Source organism: Eleutherodactylus coqui, chromosome 3 (genome assembly GCF_035609145.1).
Source record: "Eleutherodactylus coqui strain aEleCoq1 chromosome 3, aEleCoq1.hap1, whole genome shotgun sequence".
NCBI classification, from domain to species: Eukaryota; Metazoa; Chordata; class Amphibia; order Anura; family Eleutherodactylidae; genus Eleutherodactylus; species Eleutherodactylus coqui.
The window spans coordinates 165,403,913-165,428,088 of NC_089839.1; the positions used below are offsets into that span (position 1 = coordinate 165,403,913).

At 38.5% G+C, this 24,176-nt stretch overlaps 1 protein-coding gene across 1 annotated transcript in view; it reads right to left on the bottom strand.

Moving 5' to 3' along the window:
- Positions 1–13,221: 13,221 nt before the first annotated feature.
- The window catches only part of SLC6A11 (solute carrier family 6 member 11), a 278,393-nt gene continuing 267,438 nt past the window's right edge, over positions 13,222–24,176 (bottom strand). Inside the window, exons 11-14 of the mRNA XM_066596493.1 lie at positions 23,963–24,065; positions 21,758–21,858; positions 18,196–18,366; positions 13,222–13,444 (exon numbers count right to left, since the gene is read on the bottom strand). Coding sequence (XP_066452590.1) covers positions 13,292–13,444; positions 18,196–18,366; positions 21,758–21,858; positions 23,963–24,065 — 528 coding nt within the window. The 3' untranslated portion in view covers positions 13,222–13,291. The remainder of the gene's footprint in view (positions 13,445–18,195; positions 18,367–21,757; positions 21,859–23,962; positions 24,066–24,176) is intronic.

Genomic DNA, 24,176 nt, shown 5'->3' on the forward strand with positions numbered 1-24,176 from the left:
CATTTGTGAATATATATTACTTCTAATTGTACCTGAATCCAAATTTATATTTATCATATAACACAAAAAATTAGAAAGAAATTACGTAGACTTTATAATCGAATTTGTTTTCTTTAATATTTTCAAATACATCATAAAAGGGCATGTTTTTTCTACCACATATCAAAAAAGTCATCACAATGACAAGATATTTTCACAGTTTGCATAAAAAAAGAAATTCTAGTAGGAATTTTGAAAAAAAATAATCTTAAAAAATCAGTAAAGTGTTAAACAGGTAAGTCATAAAACTGGCACATGTACAAGAACAGCACATTTCACAATTAGTAAGTATAATACTTGGACCATACCAAACCTCATGTACGGGAGGAAATTGAGATGATACAAAGGACCTACAAGAAACTGGAAAAGAGGTCATAGAATGTCACTGCTATTGGGTCAATGTCAAATAGTAAAGTGTTGACCCATGGTACAAGCATTGTAACTATGTACTTTAAGAATAATTTTATCTGAAAACCAAAGCTTCCTAGATGGTACAATTAATTTTGGTTTTGGAATATTTTGTATTAATGTAAATGATTTTTAAGAAATATTTCATTATTGAACCAGATATAATATTTAAATGTCTACATGGGCCAACAAACACATCTGAATAAAGTAATACCTCATTGGCATTAGTGTTTCAAAATCTATTTTCATATGCATTATATAAAACACCATATGTGTCAACACATCACATTGATTTCCCTAAATTTATCAAACAGATTTCAAAATTTAAAAATGTTTTTTTTTAATCTCAACACATCATGAATTTTTCATCCCACTAATAAACAACAAAAATTAGATTTTTTTCTTTGATATTGCACATTAAGGTCAATTAAAACCATTGTTCCCACAAAGTTGGAAATTTGAAATGAAATATGTTTCTCAATATTTTTTTTGAATTAAATGGGTTTCCAATATTGATGACCTAATCCTAGGTCATCGATATCTGATCAGTGGGGTCCGATGCTCAAGACCCCTGCCGATTCACTTTTTGAAGAAGCCATGGTGCTCAAGCAAGCGTGTGGACTCTTCACTGCATATCAGGCACAGTTCCATGCATTTTGTAGCAGCAATGCATGGTATAGCAACTCAATCCTGTTTATTTGAATAATAAAACTAAATAAAAAGGAGCTCGGCGCTCGGATAGGGAAGACTCCAGGACACTCTCTGTTGAACCAATTACGGTCTTTATTCCCAATGAGGCGCAACATGTTTCATTTCTATAACCACGACTTTCTCAAACACAATTGATTGATTGTGCTTGAGGAAGTCACGGTTATAGTGACAAAAAGCGTTGCACCTTATTGGGAATAAAGATCGTAATCGGTTCAATGGAGCATGTCCTGGAATCTTCCCTATCCGAGCGTCGAGCTCCTTTTTATTTAGCTTTACTGCACCTTTTTGGGCCCATTCTACTGGAGGGCACAATCTGCAAGGTGGCTCTCCTGATTGTTCAGGAATACAGGAAACGACAAGAGGATCCTGCATTGATTGTTATATGCCTACCAGGACTTGGAGGTGCTAGTGGGGGCTAAGGATAGCCACCCCACTAGTCACCGGGTAAGTCCCTTTCCTCTCTTCCTATTTTTAGTTATACTGTTTGCTTTTATAGCATTATCTGTGCAGTGCTGTCCTAATTTTATGGTTCTTTGTTCATTTGAATAGGGCTGTGCTGCACTTAGGCCACATGATGAATGAACTTGAAGTCACCGGCTTGAGAAAAGGCAACAGTGCTCAACTAAACTCTGTAGGTCTTATCAAACATTTTGGGGCCCTGAGCAACAAACCTTCACCAATCATATATTGCTGCTCTATCCTGACATTAGGTCATCAATAATGGGGAGTCATGGAAAATGCCATTTAAAAAATTCTGGAATCTTTTATTTTCTCAACAGTAGATTGGAAAAACAGATTGGACCCATTCATATTTTTGGATTGATTGTAAAATAAAAGAAATCCTTAGGTTACGTAAGGGGAATCCACAATGTTCTCTAGGGTTGATAACTCTAAGACTTTATGCACATGACTGTATTACTTTATAGGGCTCCCATAGCAGTACAAGAGATCTCTACTGCATCTGCAATTTCATACTGAATCCGACAAATAAAGTTATGGCGTGCTTCATTGTATTCCGTATATATATTGAGGTATTCTCCCCTAGAAGCACTGCATCTAAAAAAGAATACAGTAAACAGGCAGTGAGAGACTCTGTGCACTGCCGTACAGGCTTTGTGCCGGCGTGCATGAGACATTAATGGTCACTGAAAATATACTTGCACCGCTGGTATACATCCTCCAAAGGGCAGTGAAATAATTCCATTGAACAAATAAATAAATCAACAGGAAATGATATTTCATTTTGTCTGCCACATGATTTACAGGGTACAGATTACAAAGATACGGTTTACCACTGAGAAAATTTCACATTTTAAAAATATATGCATTTTTGTGTGAGATTTGTCATGTACTGTGTACGTTATTGCTTAATAATAATTAATAATAATACTCTAGCCCACGTGGGCACTTTATATATGATTCTATAGGTTACATTTAAACAGTCCAAGCAAAATGGCATTAGCAACTTCTGTGCATAATAAAACAATGACGACCATTTAAGATACTTAACATAATACAAGGTTACCAAGTATATTGATTCATTTGGATTATGGCAATATACATTTTTCTCCTACAAAAATATCAATCTGAAATGTGTAATAGCGCATTGTCTGTTCAAAAAGTAAGAGGATCGGTTTATTAGCTTTTCTTTTTAGTTCTTATGTAGAGATGAGCGAGTATACTCGCTAAGGGCAATTGCTCGAGCGAGCATTGCCCTCCGCGACTACCTGCCCACTCGAGAGACAAGGTTCGGGTGCCGGCGCGGGGGAGCGGTGAGTAGCTGCAGTCAGCAGGGGAGAGCGGGGGGGAGAGAGGGAGAGAGAGATCTCCCCTCCGTTCCTTCCCGCTCTCCCCCGCAGATCCCTGCCCGCCGCCGGCACCCGAACCTTTTGTCACGAGGGGGCAGGTACTCGCTAAGGGCAATGCTCGCTCGAGCAATTGCCCTTAGCGAGTATACTCGCTCCTCTCTATTCTTATGTCATTAACAGGATATCTTAAATACAGTACTTTGATAACAAAACTGATTTTACTTCCATTAAAAGTTTACCAATAGTACAGTATGTTTCATAAAAGGTCATTGAAGTTATAAGAGAAATTAGGTGAAACTTTGAAGACAAGCATGATTTACGATCAGAGAAGAAAATAAGGCCTCATGCACATGGGTACAATTGTGGACCTGCTTTGCATGGCATATTGTGAAGATTTCTCCCTTAGTAGAATTACTTCTAGAGGAGAAAATAGTACCTAATGATGGGGCTGCCATAAGGAAGGGTCTCTATATGCCACAATAAAGGTTTTTTTAAACACTGTTTTGTAACATGCACAAACTGTAAGGATACCTTTAGATGGGATGACTATTGGGCACATAAACATCCGACAGCTGTCCCAGTGACTATCGCTCCTCTGCTTTAACACTAGAGCAACAGTAGTTCAACAAATGGAGGCAGAGTGGCCTGAGATCTCTTCCGTCTGCCCACTTGCCTTCACAGTAAGCAGGCAGTTTCTCAAAGATTGAGCAACTCCATTTTACATGGGCTTACAGTAGCTTGGTTTGTAGGTGTGTTAAAAACCAACTGACTCAGACAAATAAGCGCTTTATCGCTCAGTGCCCTGTCGGCGACTGCTCGTACACAAGATGACTATTGCCCGAGTTCGCTGTTTCCAATGATTATTCGGGCAATTGTCGCCAAATGTGAAGCACAGTATCTTTATAAAGCTGTAGTACCAGTGGCAATATAACATACTAAATTCCACAGGCCATGTCCTCTCCTCCTCTTGCCCCATTGTCTTCAATATTGATCAGACACAGAGTGCAAATGAAGTGTGAAACCTAATTTTACAAAAAGCTTTAAATCTACTTGTCTTCAAATATTTTACACATTTTCAGGCACAATTTAACATGTAGTTAATTAAAAATACAGTTGCATCTGCTCTTTCTTCAAAATGATGTATTTCTCTTATTTTTTGTTCCAAAAACAGAAACTGGGCCCTGGAATTTGTTCCTAATTTAAAATACAATACACCAAAGTATAGGAAAGCTAATAATAATGTACCTTACTACTAGTTATTGCATTAGGTCTTTAGAAAATGTTGTACACATATCAATTGGTATTCCATGTTTCAAGTAATATGCCCAGTCCGTAGTAGAGTACAGTTTAAAATTCCATAAACACTCTTCCTATACAAACAACCAATCAACTTGTAGGCCTTTATTCTAGAAGCAGTTGTCATGTACCACTATTATTAATAGCTATTGGGCTTAGAGGCTTCACAAAACAAAGTGAATGGTAGTGGAATCGTACTGGAACCATACTGATATAATAGATATCAGCTTAACCCCTGGAGGCTGTTACAGCTTTCAGCAACTTAAAAGATATCCTTATGGACTCATGAAAAATGGACCAAGCGTGGGATAAAAGTTATATGGGTCAAGTTATAATATAGTTTTGCATATCAGTATACGTTACTTAATGATGTGTTTCATTAAAATGTTTTTGAAAGTCAAATTTGTTTTTAAAGATCAACTTTTTGGAGTTTCGTTTTACAATTGAACTGGAACAAAAACTAGTTATGTATTTAGATTTTTGCTAAAATTAAGTATCATAATCAGTCATTAAAGTGAAAACACAAACATTAACAGAAATCACAAAATCCTTCTACTTTAAAAATCACAGGAAATTGGTCTCCACCTGAGACCACCAACTTAGTTATAAAATATTTTATAAAAAAAGTAAAATTAAAGGGCCACTCCAGTGATTTTTAAAAAAAAATTCATTCATTATATAGCTTTCTCCTTAGCATAGATAAGTGAGCTAGTATTACCTTGGTTAGTTATTTATTTTTGTCTGAGACTTTAAGCCTCTTTCTTCCTCAGATGGTCATGTGATCTCCATTCTGACCAGCTCAAATATTCTAGGGCTAATGGATTTATTTTTTAGTCAATTTCTCAATTTTTGTGATACTATTACATGACCCCTACCACAGAAACTGGGTTGAGGGGGACACAGACACTTCTATCACAGTTACTGATGATGATCAAACAGCTCCTGCCCCTCAGTTATAATAGAGGAGATTACAGCTCAACCTCCTGACTGTATACATATGTTTTGTAGCTCATTTAGGTGAATATAGAAGGTAATGATAACTGCCCCCCATCATGGAATTGATGTGCAAGTGAAAGTAAAAAATCTATGCATCAAGATGGTTCCTTATAAGCATCTGACAAGGAGCTGCACTGTAGTAAAATGACTGAAATACACGGAGGAGACCTTCAGAGTCTGACAGGCAATCAGGTAAGGTGAACTAGAGAAAAAAGAAGGAAAAAGCCTCCTGCGCTCAGAGTGTCCCGAAAGATTCTACAGCACCAAAGCACTGTCAAGTGTAGACCGAAAGTCTATACGTTATTCCAGAAATTGTGGACAAAGTGAAGACTTGTCGAAAAGGTAAATAAATGGTGGTTTATTCAATGTGAACAGAACAAACTGCAACGCGTTTCAGAACCAACTGGTTCCTTTTTCAAGCACACATGTCATTATATGTCTTGATTGTGTGTTTGAAAAAGGAACCCATTGGTTCTGAAACGCGTTGCAGTTTGTTCTGTTCACATTGAATAAACCACTATTTATTTACCTTTTCGACAAGTCTTAACTTTGTCCACAATTTCTGGAATAACGTATAGCCTTTTGGTCTACACTTGACCGTGCTTTGGTGCTGTAGAATATTTTGGGACACTGAGCGCAGAGCTTTTTTCCCTTCTTTTTTCTCTAGTTCTCGTTCTTCCCTGGGGTCAGCTGATCCCCAGGGATCCCTCCTTGCTTTAGCTCTCCACTGGCTGTCCTCCAGGACAGGGTATCTCCCTTCCACACAGCACTCTCTTCATGCACACATTTGTGACAGGTATTCCTGATCTAAGGTTTTGATCGCAATCAACCTGGCTATTGTCCATGAGGCGCTGTCCTAACAAGTTCTGGTTTGCGAATCAGATGACATGGGCAGGCATGTAAAAATATGTTGTAGCTGGAGTGGCCCTTTAACAAGTCATACAAAAACTTAAAAAGATTAATAGTGTATGTTTTAAACCACTTTGTTACTTATGATGTTATGTAAAAGTCCTGCATTAATTACCTGATTGTCTATTCTGATTTGATAGTGTTTATGATTTCCACCTTTTATCTACTAAATATATATTCTAGAAACATCCAAAATCTGTTTCAATTTTGTTTTTTATACCTATTGGATCAAACTTCCTTTATTTTAGGTGTACGATGTAGGCACAGTTGGTGTATTTTATTTTTTATGTTTGATGTGTGTCCCATTTGTTTTGGTCCCCATTAATGCAATATTTGTATGTTCCCTACTCTGTCTGCACTGTTCAATAAGAGGTCTAATGAATTTCTATAACTATTCTGCACTTCCTGCATGTATGTCTTTATTATATTACACTCAGGAGACCAAAAGGCTCTGGATCTTGGCAGGGATGGGTGCAGATTAAGACTTTATAAGAGCTTGTGCTTTAAGTCATATGTTGTAATGATCCTAATAGATATTTGTCTACCAAAAATTGTCAGGTTTTGTGCAGATTAGGGTCCATTGTCTCATCATCCCACTCCAAAAAAGTGTGCTTACAGCCTGCAATCTGAAATGACTGAGGTTCTCCTAGTTTGCTTTCTCCAAGTCATGACACCATTAGTTTCTGAAAATGATCATACATGCTATGATTTGCCAAATTTCTGTTTAAATATATTTGTTAAAGTATGCACATTTTCTTACGCATGTTTTGGGTGTCATATACAATATTAAAAATATTGTATATGATAGTCAACCGTTAAAAGGGCAAGATTAAAATGCTTAACTTTAACTGAAAAGGATTCATTTTTATAGATTTTTGTAGTAATGATTGCTATTACTATTATTATCATTAATACTGTTTTAGTATCCAGCAACAACATTGATATAAAACTCTTATGCTGAAGGGCCCTCACAGTTTAGAAAGAGCGAAGCACACATTATACTGATTATCTCATTACAATAAAAATAGAAGTGGAAATCTTGAAATCTTGGTGCTAGTAGCAAGTATTCAAATGAGAAATTTGAAGGACGAAGTGGAGAAGGGTTCAATGAGAACAGCAGGATCAGCAGTTGAACATGGGCCACTCAGCCCTAAGATTTCTATGTATTGTAAAGCCATCTATTTTTTTCCCTAAAAGTCCTATATCTTTAGATGACTATGTATGACTGCATTCAAAGTGCATTCAAAGTGCCCATTTGATGTTTAGACTAAGAAAATGCATGACACATATGTCAAGCGTATCCATAGAGCAGTGGCATATGTTGGAGGTATACGTTGGGAAATCCTGTGTAGTGTGAATAGATCCTAGAAATTAGTTATTGGTAGGACTTTTATAAATGTATGAAATTCTATTAATCAATGCCTACATATGTCATGACTGAATGACGTTTATCACATGTTTAAAATGAACACCCACTGTATATCTAATGTACAAATTCAAAAATAGAAGAATGTATAAAACAATCCCGTTGGGCACCATAAGAGAAAGGCAAGATTAACTGAGCATAGATTTCCTATGCTTTTGATTGTATATTCTTGTCAGTAAGCTATCTGTGCTTTTTGTATGTTATTCTGGATCCACACTCATTCCAGTTATAGCTCTAAAGTTGGCATATTTATTTAAAATTATAATGTTTTAGATAACATATTTTTCTATATATTTACAATATATTATGATAAACACTATAAGTATATATCTTTTTTTTTTCATAGACATCATTTCTTTTTATTTACTTCTCCTTAGATGGTGCGATTCATGATTGAATATATATTTACTATGTGAAAATAAATCTGTATTCTGTTTATATTAAATTATTCTTTTCTCATTCTAAAATAATTTTTAAAGACATTACATGATTTTAGAAAAAAATGAAAACATCTAAATACATGGTGTGAATTATTTTACAAGAAGCCAGTAGAAATAAAACTAAGACAAATCACATTCGAAAACAACAATAAATGTGGAATCAGCAAAGCCGCAATTTCCCCATAACATATATAGTACATTTAGATGGCTGCATCCCGTTTCAGGTTTATATCACTCAGCAGGAGAGACATAAAAAATATTTGCCATATACGTCTGGTGTCGCTTTTTGGGGGTGGGGCAAGTAACAGTATTGTTTGGTAGTCCATTGGCCAGTGTAATATAGATCAGAGGAGTAATTAAAGGGCGTGCAGAGGTAACAATAGCACCTAAGTTCTGGTGAATAAGGGGGGTCCTTAGATCCCTCTTTCAAATAACTATGCCCCAGTATTATAAATAGCATTTAGTAGGGGTGGGATCTAGTAACAGAATTTGCATTGGAGCCGAGGAGCTTCAAATAACATCTCTGATGGAATAATTAGATTGTTTGCAGATCTCATTAAAATCAGTTTGATCTGGCAAGACATATATAATGTATTTGGCCCAGTTAGTTCATTGACCTAAGGTCAACTTTCCTCTTACATCATTCAATCACTGTGTCAAGGCTCCTAGAGCCCCACTGATGTGACATGGTGATATCTTTGTCGGAAGATTCTATCATGGAAACATCCTTTTAAGACATAAAGCTACTGATTAATAGGAAGAATTGATGTAACTTCTTAACTCCCTTTCTTTCAGGTGGGAACCTTATGATCGGTGGATATGTGGGATGAGCTCAAGCCCTCAATATATGGGGCCCAGGAATGTCTAGTTATGTCTCTGTATGCTTTTTCCATTTTTAAACTAGTGTGTGAGCTGATAAGCTATATTTTATTGTGTGTCACTGAATTATTTGACAAATGTCCATGAAAAGTTGAGAATAGATGGTTAATCATACTATTTTTCTTTTCATGTGAATTCTGTCCAAAATATTTATGCTTAGAATGTAAAGTACATGTTGTAAAATGCTCAAATTATCATTACAACAGTTAACACGAGGGCTATATTGGGATTTTAGGTTACAGTAAAATTGTGGGTTATTGCCAGTTTTTTTAGTTGCGAGTCATTGTTGTCTGACATCAATGCTTTCCTAAGGCCTAACTTACAATGGTTGCAGGGACTGTAACTCTATTGAACTTCTTTCAATAGTCATGCAAGTTTTTCTCCTGTAGGAAAGCATCAATGTTGATTTTACTGCAACTGACGCATTGTAAAACTTTTGGATAGAAAAAACTAAGGGCTAATGTTGCTTATAAAAAGAGCCAATAATGTTATAAAAGAGCAGAACTATCTGTATCAACTGCTGTGTGTTTATAAAAAGGGCTTCATTGGGAGCAAAATACATTACAAATAACTTTTATGTAAATCTATAACAATATGCTAATGTTTAATATTCATAGCTTATAATACTGCTGAAAACAAGGGCTAATTATGTCACGTGACATAATATTATGTCATCAATGTGAGTTTATCACATTTCATACAATGCAGTCACTAGAGATGAGCGAACGTACTCGTAATGAGTACTTACGCACCCGAGTACCGCCATTTTCAAGTACTTCAGTACTCGCGCGTAAAGATTCGGGGGGCGCCGGGGGGCAGGGAGAGGCGCGGCGGTGCGGGGGGTAGCAGCGGGGAACAGGGGGGAGCCCTCTCTCTCTCTCCCCCCCCAACTCCCCGCTGCAACCCCCCGCGCCGCCACGGCGCCCCCCGAATTTTTTCGCCCGAGTACGGAAGTACTCGAAAATCGCGGTATTCGGGCGAAAAAGGGGCGGGGCCGAGCACGTTCGCTCATCTCTAGCAGTCACCCAATTTTAAACTTAACTAGACTTAGTGACATTTCAGTTTTGATTGACATGGGTCCAACTGGTGAGACTGCCAATGATCGCTAAAACAAATGAGCAGAAGCTCTCTGTCAAGTATCGTACCCCTTTGGTTGTGGCTGGTGAGCCATGTATGGACAATAGACATTCTCTTGAGCCCATACAATGCTTGTATTGGGACTCACAAGTAGCCACAGCCACAACTTGCAGATCACTAGAAATCCATTAAAGTTAGATTTCTTGTGATCTTCAAGTCACGGTTGTGGCTACTTGTGAGTCACAACATGAGCCACACTGACTTCAGTTAGAATGGGAGAATTCTGGACTACATTGTGATTTTTGGTCATGTGACCCATGTTGCCATATAGCCCTAATCTTAAAGTTTAGCTAAGAGTTTTTTATAAATCAATTTATACAATTTGTGTAGAAAATCTGCATGTTATATGACATTATATTGTTTAATGTAAATGTCATGGCTGTGCTTATTGCCTTACCAAATATCATCACATAATTTTCATCCTGTCTTGTCGTTTCCATATTATATACAGCTAGAAGTTGGAAAGAAAGCATTTAAAAGGAAAAAGCAAATGTTGACATAGAAGAAGGGTTTTCAGAGACTGCATTGGCATCCGGAGACTCACAAACCTCTTTGCCACATAAGAAAATGACAGAATATTAAATCTGACGCATTATAATATAATAATTTTAACTTTGGTGCAATGTTGTCTATGATATCTCTTCACTAGCGCTCACTCACTCACATTCCACAACATTAGCTAAACTGAGTCATTAAAGTACTTAGTCTATGTAAACATGTTCAGTGGCAGTTCTAGCTGGCTGAATAAGTTGAAGGCGATCTCCAACTGAAATATTTATATACATTTTTATTTTTTCTAATAAATCCATTGCTTAGGAAGGACCTCTCATGTCCTCTGACGAGCAGGACAGGCTACATACCTTTACAACTGCGTCCTTGCTGATTACTACGCCCTTTAAACTTTTGTTCTACCCCTACTCATTCGCTGTCAATGGTTCCCATTACTTTTGGAGCCCGACACTAGTGTGTTGCCAAATGAGCAGTCTCCACAGGCCAGTGTCAAGTGTTTGATTGATACCGCGTGGTGAAGACCTTACGTTTGACAGCAGACCAGTGTTAGACTCTGTAAGTAACAGGAGCCATTGTGGCTGAACGGGAGGGTCTTGAAAAATAAAAATGGAGATTAAGTCATTGAGGATGTGGCTGTAAAGGTTTGCACCCTATTCTGGTTGTCAGGGGACCTGATAGGTCCTGTTTAAGTAGCACAGTGCTAAAGAGGGATTCAGATTTTAAGTTACTCAACTTTGCTGGAGTGATACATTAGGCTTCTTCCAAATATACTGCTGGAAGAAGTCAGAATGTAATTTACATACAATCACAAATGTTTGATATTTATTTATAGAAGTCTTAGGATTTAAGGGGTTCTCTGAAAAGTCAGAAGAACATAATCTAATTTTTTAATACAGTCTCTGTTATAGTGCTTATTTCCTGGAGAAATGTCCAAAGGGTCACTGATTTTATGCTTCCGTTTTTCCAAGCTTTGTGGTGCGTAAATAGCAATTTATATAGATATTTCTCAAACAACCACAGATGAGCTGTAAATAGAAAGATAAAGAGCCCCCGTCCAATACAGCCATTAGCAGATACAATAATGAAAGTGCCCTGTAGCAAAACTCGCAATGGGCCCAAACTCCTACTGAGAACTGTATTAAATTTACTTTTCCAGTTCAGTTATAGAGTGCTTGCAGTTCCCTAGTGGCAATTGAAGAGGAAATAGTTGAGTTGAGTTTTGGGCCCCATAACAGTCATGTAGTAAATTACGTATACATTGTTTGCAGCTGTGGTCCAAGAAATAAGCTCTTGGGTTGAAACTATAGAAAAAAATTAGATTAGGAAATCTGAACATGTATTCTGCTTTTATATTATTAAAGGGGTTATCTGGCTTAAAAAAATGATAGCTTACCAGGATAGATCAATAGCTGATTGGTGGAGTCTAATTGCCCCGTAAATCGGCTGAAGGGGCCACAATACTCATGTTGTGGCCTCTTCATTATTTATATTGGTCTGGAAAGCTGCTCTTACTCAGAACCCCATACTTTTCATAGAGCCCATTCTGAGTACTGAAGCATTATTCTATTGAAGTGCATGGGACAAGACTGCAGTACTCAAAACAGCCACTATAAAATATGCATTGTTCTTGGTGAGAATAATGGAAACATTGAAGAGGCTGCAACATGAGCACCATGACCTCTTCAATGTTTACATTGGTCCGGCAAGCTTTTCTTACTGAGAATACCATACTTTTTTTAGAAGCCACCCTGAGTACTGTATAATGCTTTCCTACTGAAGTGAATGAGACTAGACTGCAGTACTCAGAATGGCCACTACAAAAAGTATGGCGTTCTGATTAAGAATAGCTTTCTAGATAGATTAAGAGGCAGCAGTGCTCACGCAAACACCAAAATCCTTGCAATTAGCTGATTGGCAGGGGTCGCAAGTGGTCTCCAACTGATCAGATGATGATTGCATATCCTAAGAATAGACCATCAATTTATTAAAGCTGGATAACCCCTTTAATGATTATGTCATATCAGAGAACCTTCATTAAATTCTCCCAATCCCAGACAAATTTGAAAGCCAATGTTATATGGGAAAATTCCATTAGGCATTGACAGGAAATGTAATTGATTACCATTTTCATTAAACACAACTATTTTCTTTAGTATAAACAAGTAATATTACACAAAAAGGCAGAAACTGTTTAGTCACATAGAAACATACAGTACAACTCACTAGATATTAGCAATTAAGTGTCTTTCCCTGGCAAAAAAGAAAGATGGATAAAACTATGGGGCCAGTTTTAGGATAGGTCACAAAAAAGGAGAATGAGCACAGAACCAGTAATACATAACAACAAGCGTCTTCATAGACATACATTACCATCTGGAATGGTTAAAACTGTGTACATTAGATTTGAAGAATATCCTATAGAAACACCATGCTTCATAAAATCCAAGTATAAAAATTTTACAACACGCTATACATGTGTCTATAGCTCTATAAAACATGGACCAGTATCACAACATTACATAAACTGGCACTAAAAAACCGTACAATACTGTTTTATAATCAGTCACTTATAGAATAATTAAAAAAATCACTTGAAACATTATACAATGTGCACTTGAAAATTAAACATGTTAAAATTTGTGCGAAACAGGTGAGCCTCTATTAATTCAGTGAAATAATATTCTTTTCATATTCTTATTTTACAAAATGACAACTGTCAAATAAAATATCCCTTAGAAGTGTGTTTCTTTTTCTGTAATGGCCGATATGGTTCCATCACCTTTAAGCTTGGCATCACAGTCGTTTACGGCATTTGTACAGGCGGCAGCTCCAAGCTTTCCTCTCATTTTTAAGTCTGGGCTGGGTAACAACAAAGTTTTAAATCTCTGAAAGAAAAACGTTACATTGGTTAAGTGGTAAGAAATAATGCAAAACAAATTGTAGAGTTTAAATTAAAGGGGATGCCATGTACCTTTTTAAAAAAAAGAAATTAGAAAATAAACCAAGGTATGCTCAGCTGTTGCATGCTCCTGCCACTCCAGTCTCTGGCACTCTGGTCACTCCAGTCTCCACTCACTTCTGGTTGAGTGGTCATGTACTCATGTAAGTGATTGAGTGTGCCAATCACTGCCTAACTTGGTACCACTGATACTGGTAATTGGCTACAGTGGTCATGTGCTTAGATGGGCATGTGAACACTCAGCCTAAAAGTAAGTGGAGACTAGTGGCACCGGACTAGTGGAGGGCAGAGCAGCAGGGGCACACAACAGGTGAGTATACCTTGGGTTATTATTTTTAAAGTGGTCTCTGTATTTTTTAAAGGATTCCACTTGGCACCCCCTTTAAAATAGGAGCAGTCAGTTTATTGAAGGGCAGGCAAGGCTCTGTTTAGACTTCCATTGCTTATCAGGTTTCTGTCAGGCTATTCTATTCAGTAAAATGTACAAACAACTGATGGACCCATTATAAGTAAGTGGGGAAACACATGACGGATCCATCGAATGGATCATGATGCATTATAATAGATCAACAATGTGTCAGGAATTCTGTAAAAAATGGAATCCATGATGCCAATAAGAACAAAGCTTCACCCAACTTTGTTTTTCAGGATACATTTTTATGTATATAGAGAAATGGATGAAAGGATGCAGATACTAAACTAGTGAGCACCCTGCACTAGGCATAGAGGATGATTAAGAAAACACTAATATCATTTTATTGAGTCCTCTTAAACAGGAAGTGCCAGGCTTGAAACGAGTCACGTAACGTTTGTCAGTGTGTAAATAATTGTTTTGCTCTCTACATGTACTGCAGTTAAATTAACCATTGTTACCTTAAACCTATGGAAAAGTAAAATCAATTATACATTAAAAACACCCGACTAATATTGTGTAGGTCCCTTTTGTGACGCCAAAAAAGCTCGCACCTATTGACCCCTGGACTCCTCAAGACCTCTGAAGGTGTACAGCACTAACCTTTTCAGCAATTTGTGCTCATTACAGTAACTCTTCTGTGAGATTCAACCAAATAGATTAGCCTTCACTTCTCATGTGCATAAATGAGCCTTGGGCATGGGCACCCATTAACTTGTTATTGGTTATTAGAGATGAGCGAGCATACTCGTCCGAGCTTGATGCTCGTTCGAGTATTAGGGTGCTCGAGATGCTCGTTACTCGAGATGAGCACCACGCGGTGCTCGTCTCGATTAAACGAGCACTGACCATTGAATTCAATGGAGCCGGCAATACAGCCGGCTCCATTGAAAGCAATGGGCTGCCAGCTAGCGTGGGATGAATTTTCGGAAAGGGCTTAAAAATATAAGCCCTTACCTGAAAATCATCCTAAAATGTGTAAAAAGTAAAAAAAAAAACATATACTCACCTTGTCCCGGCAGAACGATGTTAGCCCATTGAATTCAATGGAGCCGGCAATACAGCCGGCTCCATTGAAAGCAATGGGCTGCCGGCGATCGCACAATGAATTTTCGGAAAGGGCTTAAATATATAAGCCCTTCCCTGCAATTCATCCAGAAATGTGTAAAAATAAAAAAAATATATATACTCACCTGGTCCCGGCAGACGGAGTTCAGCTGCGGCCAGCTGGCAGTTCTCCTGAACTGCTCTCTGTAGTATTCAGCAGCCGGGGATTTAAAATCCCTGCCTGCTGAATGAGCTGCCTCTGATTGGTCACAGCCTGACCAATCAGAGGCAGATCTCACTCACACTCATTCATGAATTTATGAATGGGTGAGTGAGTGCTGCCTCTGATTGGCTCAGCGCAGCTCTCAGCTGAATGACAGCAGTTCAGCACCACAGTGCAGGGGACAGCAGGAGAAGACGCGGCTGTACCCCGGCAGCTGATGGGAGGTGAGTATCTATTTTTTTTGTTTTTTTAAATCACTTTTAATTCATTTCCAGGGAATGGTTTATATGTAAATCCCTTCCCTGAAAAAGAATTCAGGTGTGCCAGTGGACCATTGTCTTCAATGGAGTCGCCGGCAGCAGCAGCGGCTCCATTGAAGAGAATGCCTGCATTTTTATTCTTTTTTACACTAAAATCTTTCTTTTTCAGGTAAGGGCTTATATTTTTAAGCCCTTCCCGAAAATTCATCCCGCGCTCGCCGGCAGCCCATTGCTTTCAATGGAGCCGGCTGTATTGCTGGCTCCATTGAATTCAATGGGCTAACATCGTTCTTCTCTGCCACAACTGTTACAGCTGTGGCAGAGGAGAACGATCTTAATGCTGACATAATTTTTTTTTTTTTTTTACACATTTAGGATGATTTTCAGGTAAGGGCTTATATTTTTAAGCCCTTCCCGAAAATTCATCCCGCGCTCGCTGGCAGCCCATTGCTTTCAATGGAGCCGGCTGTATTGACGGCTCCATTGAATTCAATGGGCTAACATCTTTCTTCTCTGCCACAGCTGTTACAGCTGTGGCAGAGGAGAACGATCGTTATGCTGACAGTGGGGGGGTGGGGGGGTCTCACTCTTGCCACTATTGTGGCTTAATAGTGAGACCTCGGAGCCCGAAATGCAGCCCTGCATGTTGCTCCTCGCCTGCCCTATCCACTTCTGTGTTTTTACATGACTTTGGTGATTTGCTAAGATTTTCACAAATGAAAACCTTAGCGGAGCACCAGTCATATACAAAAATGCTCGAGTCGCCCATTGACTTCAATGGGGTTCGTTACTCGAAACGAACTCTCGAGCATCACTGAAAGTTCGACTCGAGTAACGAGCACCCAAGCATTTTGGTGCTCGCTCATCTCTATTGCTTATCCTTCCTGAGCACTACATATCAAGAACACCACACAAGCTTTGGCATTTTGGAAATGCTCTGACCCAGTCATCTAGCCTTGCCAAAGGCATTTAAATATTTATGTTTGCCCATTTTCCATGCTTCCAGCACATTTTAAGAAGTTGTGCCAAGTCCGCAATGTGTTTTCATATGCTCTATTAGGACATGTGAATACCATAGACAAGAGTCCTCCACTCTGGACCCCAATACTTGACCCACAATAGGAAGCCACTCCGTAAAAGCGGCTTCTGTTCTGGTGGACCTTCTGACGTCTTGATATTATAGGACGGCCATTCATGGGAATAGTTTTCATATAATACTGCATTCCCCTTGCAGTAGTCACTGCAGAGGAAACATGTAGTTGGCCTCAGCTGAATGCTGGTGGTGCCGAGAGCTAGACACAGGGCGATCAGCTATTTGCCCTGGAGGGATTAGCAACTTGGCACAACTTCTCTAACTTCAAGAACTGACTGTTCACTCGCTGCCTAATATATTTCACTCCTTGAAGGGTGTAATTGTCTGAGCTAAAACAGTGGGTCTGGAAAGTCTTCAGGCCCTTTCACGTTTCTTCCATTTTCTTATGTTGTAGCCTTGTGCAAATTTAAAAAAAAAATCAAGTTTTTCTTCATCATTCTGTACTCAATACCTCATAATGACAAAGTGAAATCAGAATGTTAGAAATCTGTACATTTTTTAAAAATATAAAACTACCATTTTGCATTGACCTAAGTATTCACATTCTGTACTCAGTACTTTGTGGAAACATGGCTTAGTTTTGGCTCTGATATGCATCGTGAGCTGTGAGACCTTATATAGACAGACGTGTGTCTTTTCAAATTATGTCCAGTCAGCTAAATTTACTAAAGGCCCATTTAGACACAACGATAATCGCTCAAAAGATGTTGCTCAAGCGACTTTTGAGGGATCATCGTTGTGTCATTTACAGAGCAAGATGATCGATCAAGATGAGCGATCACCTTGCACTGCCAGCTGCGGGGTGTCCCCGCTTGTCTTCTGCATATAGCTGTTCCCCGCTGTAAGCGCACGGCTGCTATACAGCCATGCGCTCGGAGTGGAGGATGTAGTGGACAAGTGGGGTGTCCCTGCTTGTCTTCTGCATCCAGATGTTTTCTGCACGGAGCACTCGGCTGTTATGCAGCCGAGCGCTCCGTGCCAGGTATGGAGAGCAGAGCTGGATCGCTCTGTTCTTCATATCCAGCCTGTCATCAGGGAGTGGGATACAGCTAAAACAATAGTATCAGCTGTATCCCGCTGTGAATCCCTGATAAGGCTGATCGTTGTCTTTCAGCATGCTGAAAGACAACAATGAGTGACGGGATAACGAAAACTGCACGATGTCAGTGTAGTTACACAGAACGATTCTTTGAGCAATAATCATTGTGTGTATATGGGCCTCAACAGTGGACTCTAATCAAGGTGTAGAAATACCTCAAAGATGATCAAGAGAAATTAGAGGTCCCCAGAGCTAAATTTCAAGTGTCATACCAAATGTAAAAGGTAAGTTTTTCATTAAAAAAAAATTACAAAGATTTTGTACATTATATTTTTACTTTTTCATTTTGGGGTACTGAGTGCAGAAAGATGGAGAAAAACTGGATTTTTTTTAATTTGCACAAGGGCACAACATAACAAAACTTTTGAAAAGTGAAAGGTTCTGAAGACTTTATGGACCCACTGTAAATGTTAATCACATCACCTCTCAGTCTTTCTAACATCTTGACTGATCTGTGTATATGAAATAACTCAGGAGCTCTTAAAAGATGGTATTCCTGAAACTTAGTATGTAATATCATGAACATTTTTGAAATGTTGTTACCTCAGATAAAGTTCCTTCAGTCTTCCACACCTTTACTATTATCCACAATGGAATACAGACCATGGACGACAGGGCCATCATCCACCCTATACCGTAACCCCATGGTGGGTAGGTGTAAACGTTATTATATTTTAGAGGTTTGTACTTCACCAAGAAAAATATAAAGATGCTCTGTAATAAAAGTGAAAAGCACAGAATATTATAAAAATGTCTCATTGAGAAGTTTGACTATTGTTTTTTGACGAGATTTGATAGTATTGCATTGTGTCATTTAGGGCATGCAGCACATGATGACTTATGTATGACATCAATCCCTCATATTTTTTCAAAACCTCAAATGATTTACACTATTATTTCCACTCAGGGTTGACACTTTTGCTAAAAATATAGTACTACACGATTTTACGAAAGTTTTACAAAACAAAAAAATTGTTAAACATAATATATAAATGGGAGGAAGGGGGTTCAATCGTGATCAGCAGCATGAAAGGGCTGCAATATGCAACTTTGTAATACACTTTATATTTTAATCCCTCACCATTTTCAAGATTTCTGCTTGTTGTCTGTGATGGAGAATATTCTTGTGTATATTCAAAGGCTGAAATTTTGTCTTGATCATGTCTAAATTATGTAGTTGCAGGGGTTTGAGAGAACTTTGATCAATTTAATACGCTGAGCACCTCTGTCATTGATTAGAAAAAGCAACAAAGAAAGCAGCGCCTTGATCTTTCTATATGTATTTAAAAAAAAAGAGAAAATGTACTTGACTTTCTTGGCACCAGGAGGTAGGTTCCAACTTAATTGAGTCCAGCCACTGGCACCCGAAGTCCAACTGAGCCTCAAAACTTAGTCCTGCAGTAATTCACGAATCCGGAGGGCTGCACTTAAACTCGCCCCAAATCAACTCCATCAGAGGAATGGGTGTATACACAGAACCATAGGAAAGTCAGTGCACAATATGCACAAAAATGAGTTTCTCTGCACTTTTGCAGGACTGTTCAATAGCAGTGATCAAAAGACGCTCATGAAAAAAATTAAATCATAAATAACAAAAAAGGACTGCAATGCGTTTCGGCTCTCCAAAGTTTTTTATTAGATTTTTTCTTGGAGACGGGGTGACCAAAAAAGTGCAATTCTGGTGTTGTGTTTTTTTTTCCTGACGATGCTCTCTTTGTGGGACAAATCATACATTACTTTGATAGATTGGACTTTTATAGTGATACCAAATGTGTTTTTGTTTTCATTATTTTAATTATTTATTAAAAATATGGGAAAAAGGGTTTAATTTTGACTTCATTTTATTTTATTTTTTTAACTTATTTTTGCATTTTTTTTAGTCCCCACAGGAAACTTTAACTTGCGATCATTTGATCGTCCAAGCAGTATAATGTAATACCATAGTATTACATGATATCACAATCTGACAATCACTTTAAAAGGTTTTCGAACCTTAAGAAAAAAAAACTTTTCCCAAGGTAGGGAATTGCATAAAAAAATAAAATAACCATTACTCACCCTTTTACTATGCATCTCGTCCAGCACCATCGCCCTGGTCTTCACTGAAACAGGAAATTACATCACGGTAATTGCTCATATGATTGCTGAGGCCTGCAACTGACCACAGTGATCATGCAAGCAATGAACATGGCATCACTTCCTGTTTGAGTGGGGACCACAGCAAAGGGAATTTTGATGGCGCTGGATGGGAGGTACAATGGGAGAGCATGTAATGGCTGTTTTATCTTATGCCATTCCCTACCTTTGAGAGAGGTTTTTTTTTAGGGTCGGAAAACCCCTTTTAAAAATATTCCATGGTTATAAGTAGTAAAAGGCAGTAGCAATAACTATTCAGAAAGTTGATGGTTAGGTTTTATTGTGAAAAGCAAATCATGCAATTAAGGAATAAATGCAGAGCTGCCTTAAAACAATGTAAATAAACAAATTGCCAGGTCCCGATGGCATACGCCTATTCCAAGTGAATGAAGTAATGTGATAAACAGACAGTGTTTCTTATATTTAAAGACTCTGTAGTGACGGGGTCCGTTCCGGGGTCTGGAATATAGTGCACAGTTTTTGGCACCGTTACAAGGACATCTAAAAGTCTGAGTGAGTTCGAAGACAGGCAAAATGAAATGAGCAGACTGCAATACTCAGAGAGGTTATCAAAATTGGGCTCATGCTAACTGATAACCATATACCAGGGAGGAAAGCCCATATGCTCAACTGGGAAGAAGAATTGGGAGAGGAATTTTTCATGGAAGAGTGGTTGGGGGCTACAAGGGGGGCACTACAATCCACAAAGGGGGCAGCCATCCTAGAATCCCAACTTAAGGTACAGATGAGGTGGTATTTTACTCCTCACTTGATGGCAGATCGTTTAAAAAAAAGGAAGCGGCATGTGCTGAAGGATATGTGGCCCAAAAGACACGCTATCACATCTATTCTAGTCTTGCCCGAAAATGATGGTGTTCTGGGATAGAATATTTGCACTTTCAAAGAACTACAGAAAGTGAATGTACCAAAGTCTCCGAAAATGGCTCCACTGCTACTAAACCTAGATAGTTTTCCTAAGCCTGCTAGATATCTGATAGGATATGCTCTCATTATGTCAAAAACACTCATAGCAAGAAAATGGACCTCCCCCTTGCCTCTGACAATACAGGAGTTTGAAAATCATATGGTGGAACACTGCCTTTATGAAAAATGGTTAGCCATACGCATCAATTCATACCAGAAGTATTTAAATGTGTGGGGAGGGTGGTTGACATATAAGAAAACGTGAAAGTCATAGAAAAAGAAATAAGATGCCAAGTTGTTGTTGTTTGTGTTATATGTTGAAACTGATGTTATGTATACTTATGAGAACAAAATTTTCTTTGGAGACTATGCAGGAATATATGATATAATTAAGAGCTATAAACATTGCATCAAGAATGTCTATTTATGAATGATGCTCTGTAATTTCTATGAAGTTCATATACTTGAATATTGCATTGAGATGTATAAATTTGACGATTCTCCAATAAAAATATTAATGGTTAAAAATTGGGCTCATTCAATTTAGAAAAAAGATGGCTGAGGGGCGACCTAATATCTATGTATAACTCTATCGGGACAATACAGAGATCTCTCCCATCATCTATTTATACCCAGGACTGTGACTGTAACAAGGGGGCACCCTCTACGTCTAGAGGAAAGAAGGTTTCTACACTGACATAGAATGGGGTTCTTTACTGTAAGAGCAGTGAGACTATGGAACTCTGTCTGAGGATGTGGCGATGGCAAACTCAATAAAAGGGTTCAAGAGGGGCCTGGACGGCTTTCTTGAGCATTACAATATTCCATGTTATAGTCACTAATTACTTCAGAAGGGTTGGTGATCATGGAATTATTTGATTGCCAGATTGGAGTCAGGAAGGAATTTTCTTCTGCCTAAAATGAAGAAAATTGGCTTCTACCTCTTGGGTTCTTTTTGGCTTCCTCTGGATCAACATTGCAGGATAATAGGCTGAACTGGATGGACATGTGTCTTTTTTCAGCATTATATTACTATTAAACTTACCGCACAAATTCCAGGGGTAAAAACCATCCAACACCATTTAATTAAGAAAAAGGGACGGTGTCCTATCATGTCTTCAATATTGTCATAAAATCGATTGCTTCCTACAAACACAAATGATAATATTAAAGCAATACACTAGGCCTCATGTATTATCACAGTCTAAAAGAAAAAGTGATAGTTTTCCCAAAGCAACCAATCAGATCTCTGCTTTAATTATTGCCTATGAAAACTAAACATGGTGAAATTGGTTGCGATGGGCAGCAATTATATAAAATACATTTTACTTATTTATTTTATTCCTTTATATAGTGAAAACATATTCCGCAGCACTATACAGAGATTGCCATCACTCAACTAGTTCCCTATTCCCATTGGGGCTCACGATCTGAAATAACCTATTAGCATGATTTTGGTGTGTGAGGGTGAAGTCAGACAAGCGGGGGTTTTTTGCGCACCTATGTGCGCAGAAAAAAGCATGTCTATTAGAACCACTGGTTTCCTATGATGTCACAGTGTTCAGTGATGATGGGACTCCCCGCTGGGATGAAGGAATCCCCTACCACAGCTGTCACAGCTGTGACAAAAGAATGCAATGTTCTGCCAGTGCTTTCAATGAGGCCAGCACTGCTGCTGCCAGCCCCATTGAAAGCATTGGGATGCAGACAACCACTGCAGTGATTTTTAGGGAAGGTCTTTAAATATAAGCCCTTCCATGAAAATCATCCCTAGCTGTAGTAAAAAAAAAAAATTAACTCAGCTAGAAGCGCTGTGCGGCTCTTCACCCCATCCCCGGCAGTCTTCATCCATCTTCTGGTGGCTAGTGATTGAAGAAACCCCACCTCGAGAAAGCACTGCCTCTGATTGGCTGAGCGCTGTGACCAATCAGAGGCAGCGCTCAGCCAATCATTGAATTCAATTGAAAGCAATGGGAGAACATTGCGTTCCTTTGCCACGCGATTTTCTCTGTATGTTTTCAATGTGGCTGGCGGGGCTGCTGCCGGCCCCATTGACAACAAGGTGAATTCCCTGGATGTAACAGCATTTTGGTTTTCACATCCAAGGAATCCCCTGCTGCAGCTGTCACAGCCACAGCAGCTGATAGCGATCCGCTCCCATTGCTTTCAATGGGGTGGCAGTAGCACCAGCCTCATTGAAAGCAATGGGCATGGAGCTTTGGCATGTGCATTTTGACTGACTGAGCCCTAAAAGGAAACATGAGTGCAGAGAAGAAACCCTCATGAAGCTAGGGAGAAGCTATAAACTCTATGCAGATATTGCCCTTGATTGTATTCATATTGAGGACCCCAGTTCTGCAAGGCAACTATGCTGAGGCCTAAATTGTTAAGGTACAGTTGTAAAATGCACACACTTAATGTAAATATGTCCCATAATAATGAATGAAGGTTTCCTAGTTTTATACATTACATTGCAGCACTGAGCCCATGGGTTTAACCTACCATATTTGCATGTAGAATTTAAAAAGGACGTGCCATGGAATAAAGTCAGTGGAGCTGGCTGCATGCCTCTGCTGCTACGGACCTGCTGACTTTAACCCCACTCACTTCTTCTTAGGTCCAGCTCCTGACACTGTCGGTGTGTCAAGTGTGCTTTCCGCTCAATATCAATGGGTGACACTGGACACCTCTCCAGGCAAACGAAGGGGAGTATGAAAAAAAATACGAGGCTAGACTCAGAAGGTCCATAGTGGCAAAGCTGTGCAGCCAGCCCTGTTGACTTATCTAATTGCAGATACTCTTAAACCTGGCCATCTTGGTTCGATCTCACACTTTAAAAAGTGCTCATGGCTTCCCTTCTTATTTAATACTAGTTGGGTTTATTGTAGTACTCTAAAACGCACACATAATTTAAACCAATCATAAAATAGGAGATTTTACACTGACTATTCACTATTATCCATGTGGTTTTGTGAGAAAATGCTAAACTGGTGGTTGCCCCCTGTTGTGGGAGGCTGTTATGGATTTTGCATTGTGACCCAGAAGCTTCATAACTATGAGCCATATTACAGCAAATACAATTTTTTTAAATAGTTTTTATGTTTGTCTACAGTATTCTTCACATATCTACTTACAATTATTGATCACTTAAATAATTTAAATAAAGTATAACATTTTATAGAGTATCTGTAGATAATCAGGACATCACATAATATAATGTATTCTTTGGAATTAACAGTATTGAACTTACCATAAATCCAACCTATACAGATACATTCAAACACTGCAACGAACAGGAGACACATTCCACTAGCAGCATACGAGTCAAAAAGCTGAAAGACATACATTCCCCCCTAGAAGACAAGCAGTGGGAGAGTTCTAGATTTTAGAAAATGCTAAAAATAGAGCAAATTAAACATTTTAAGTATGACATGCTTAATGATATATTGAATTATTAAAATAGT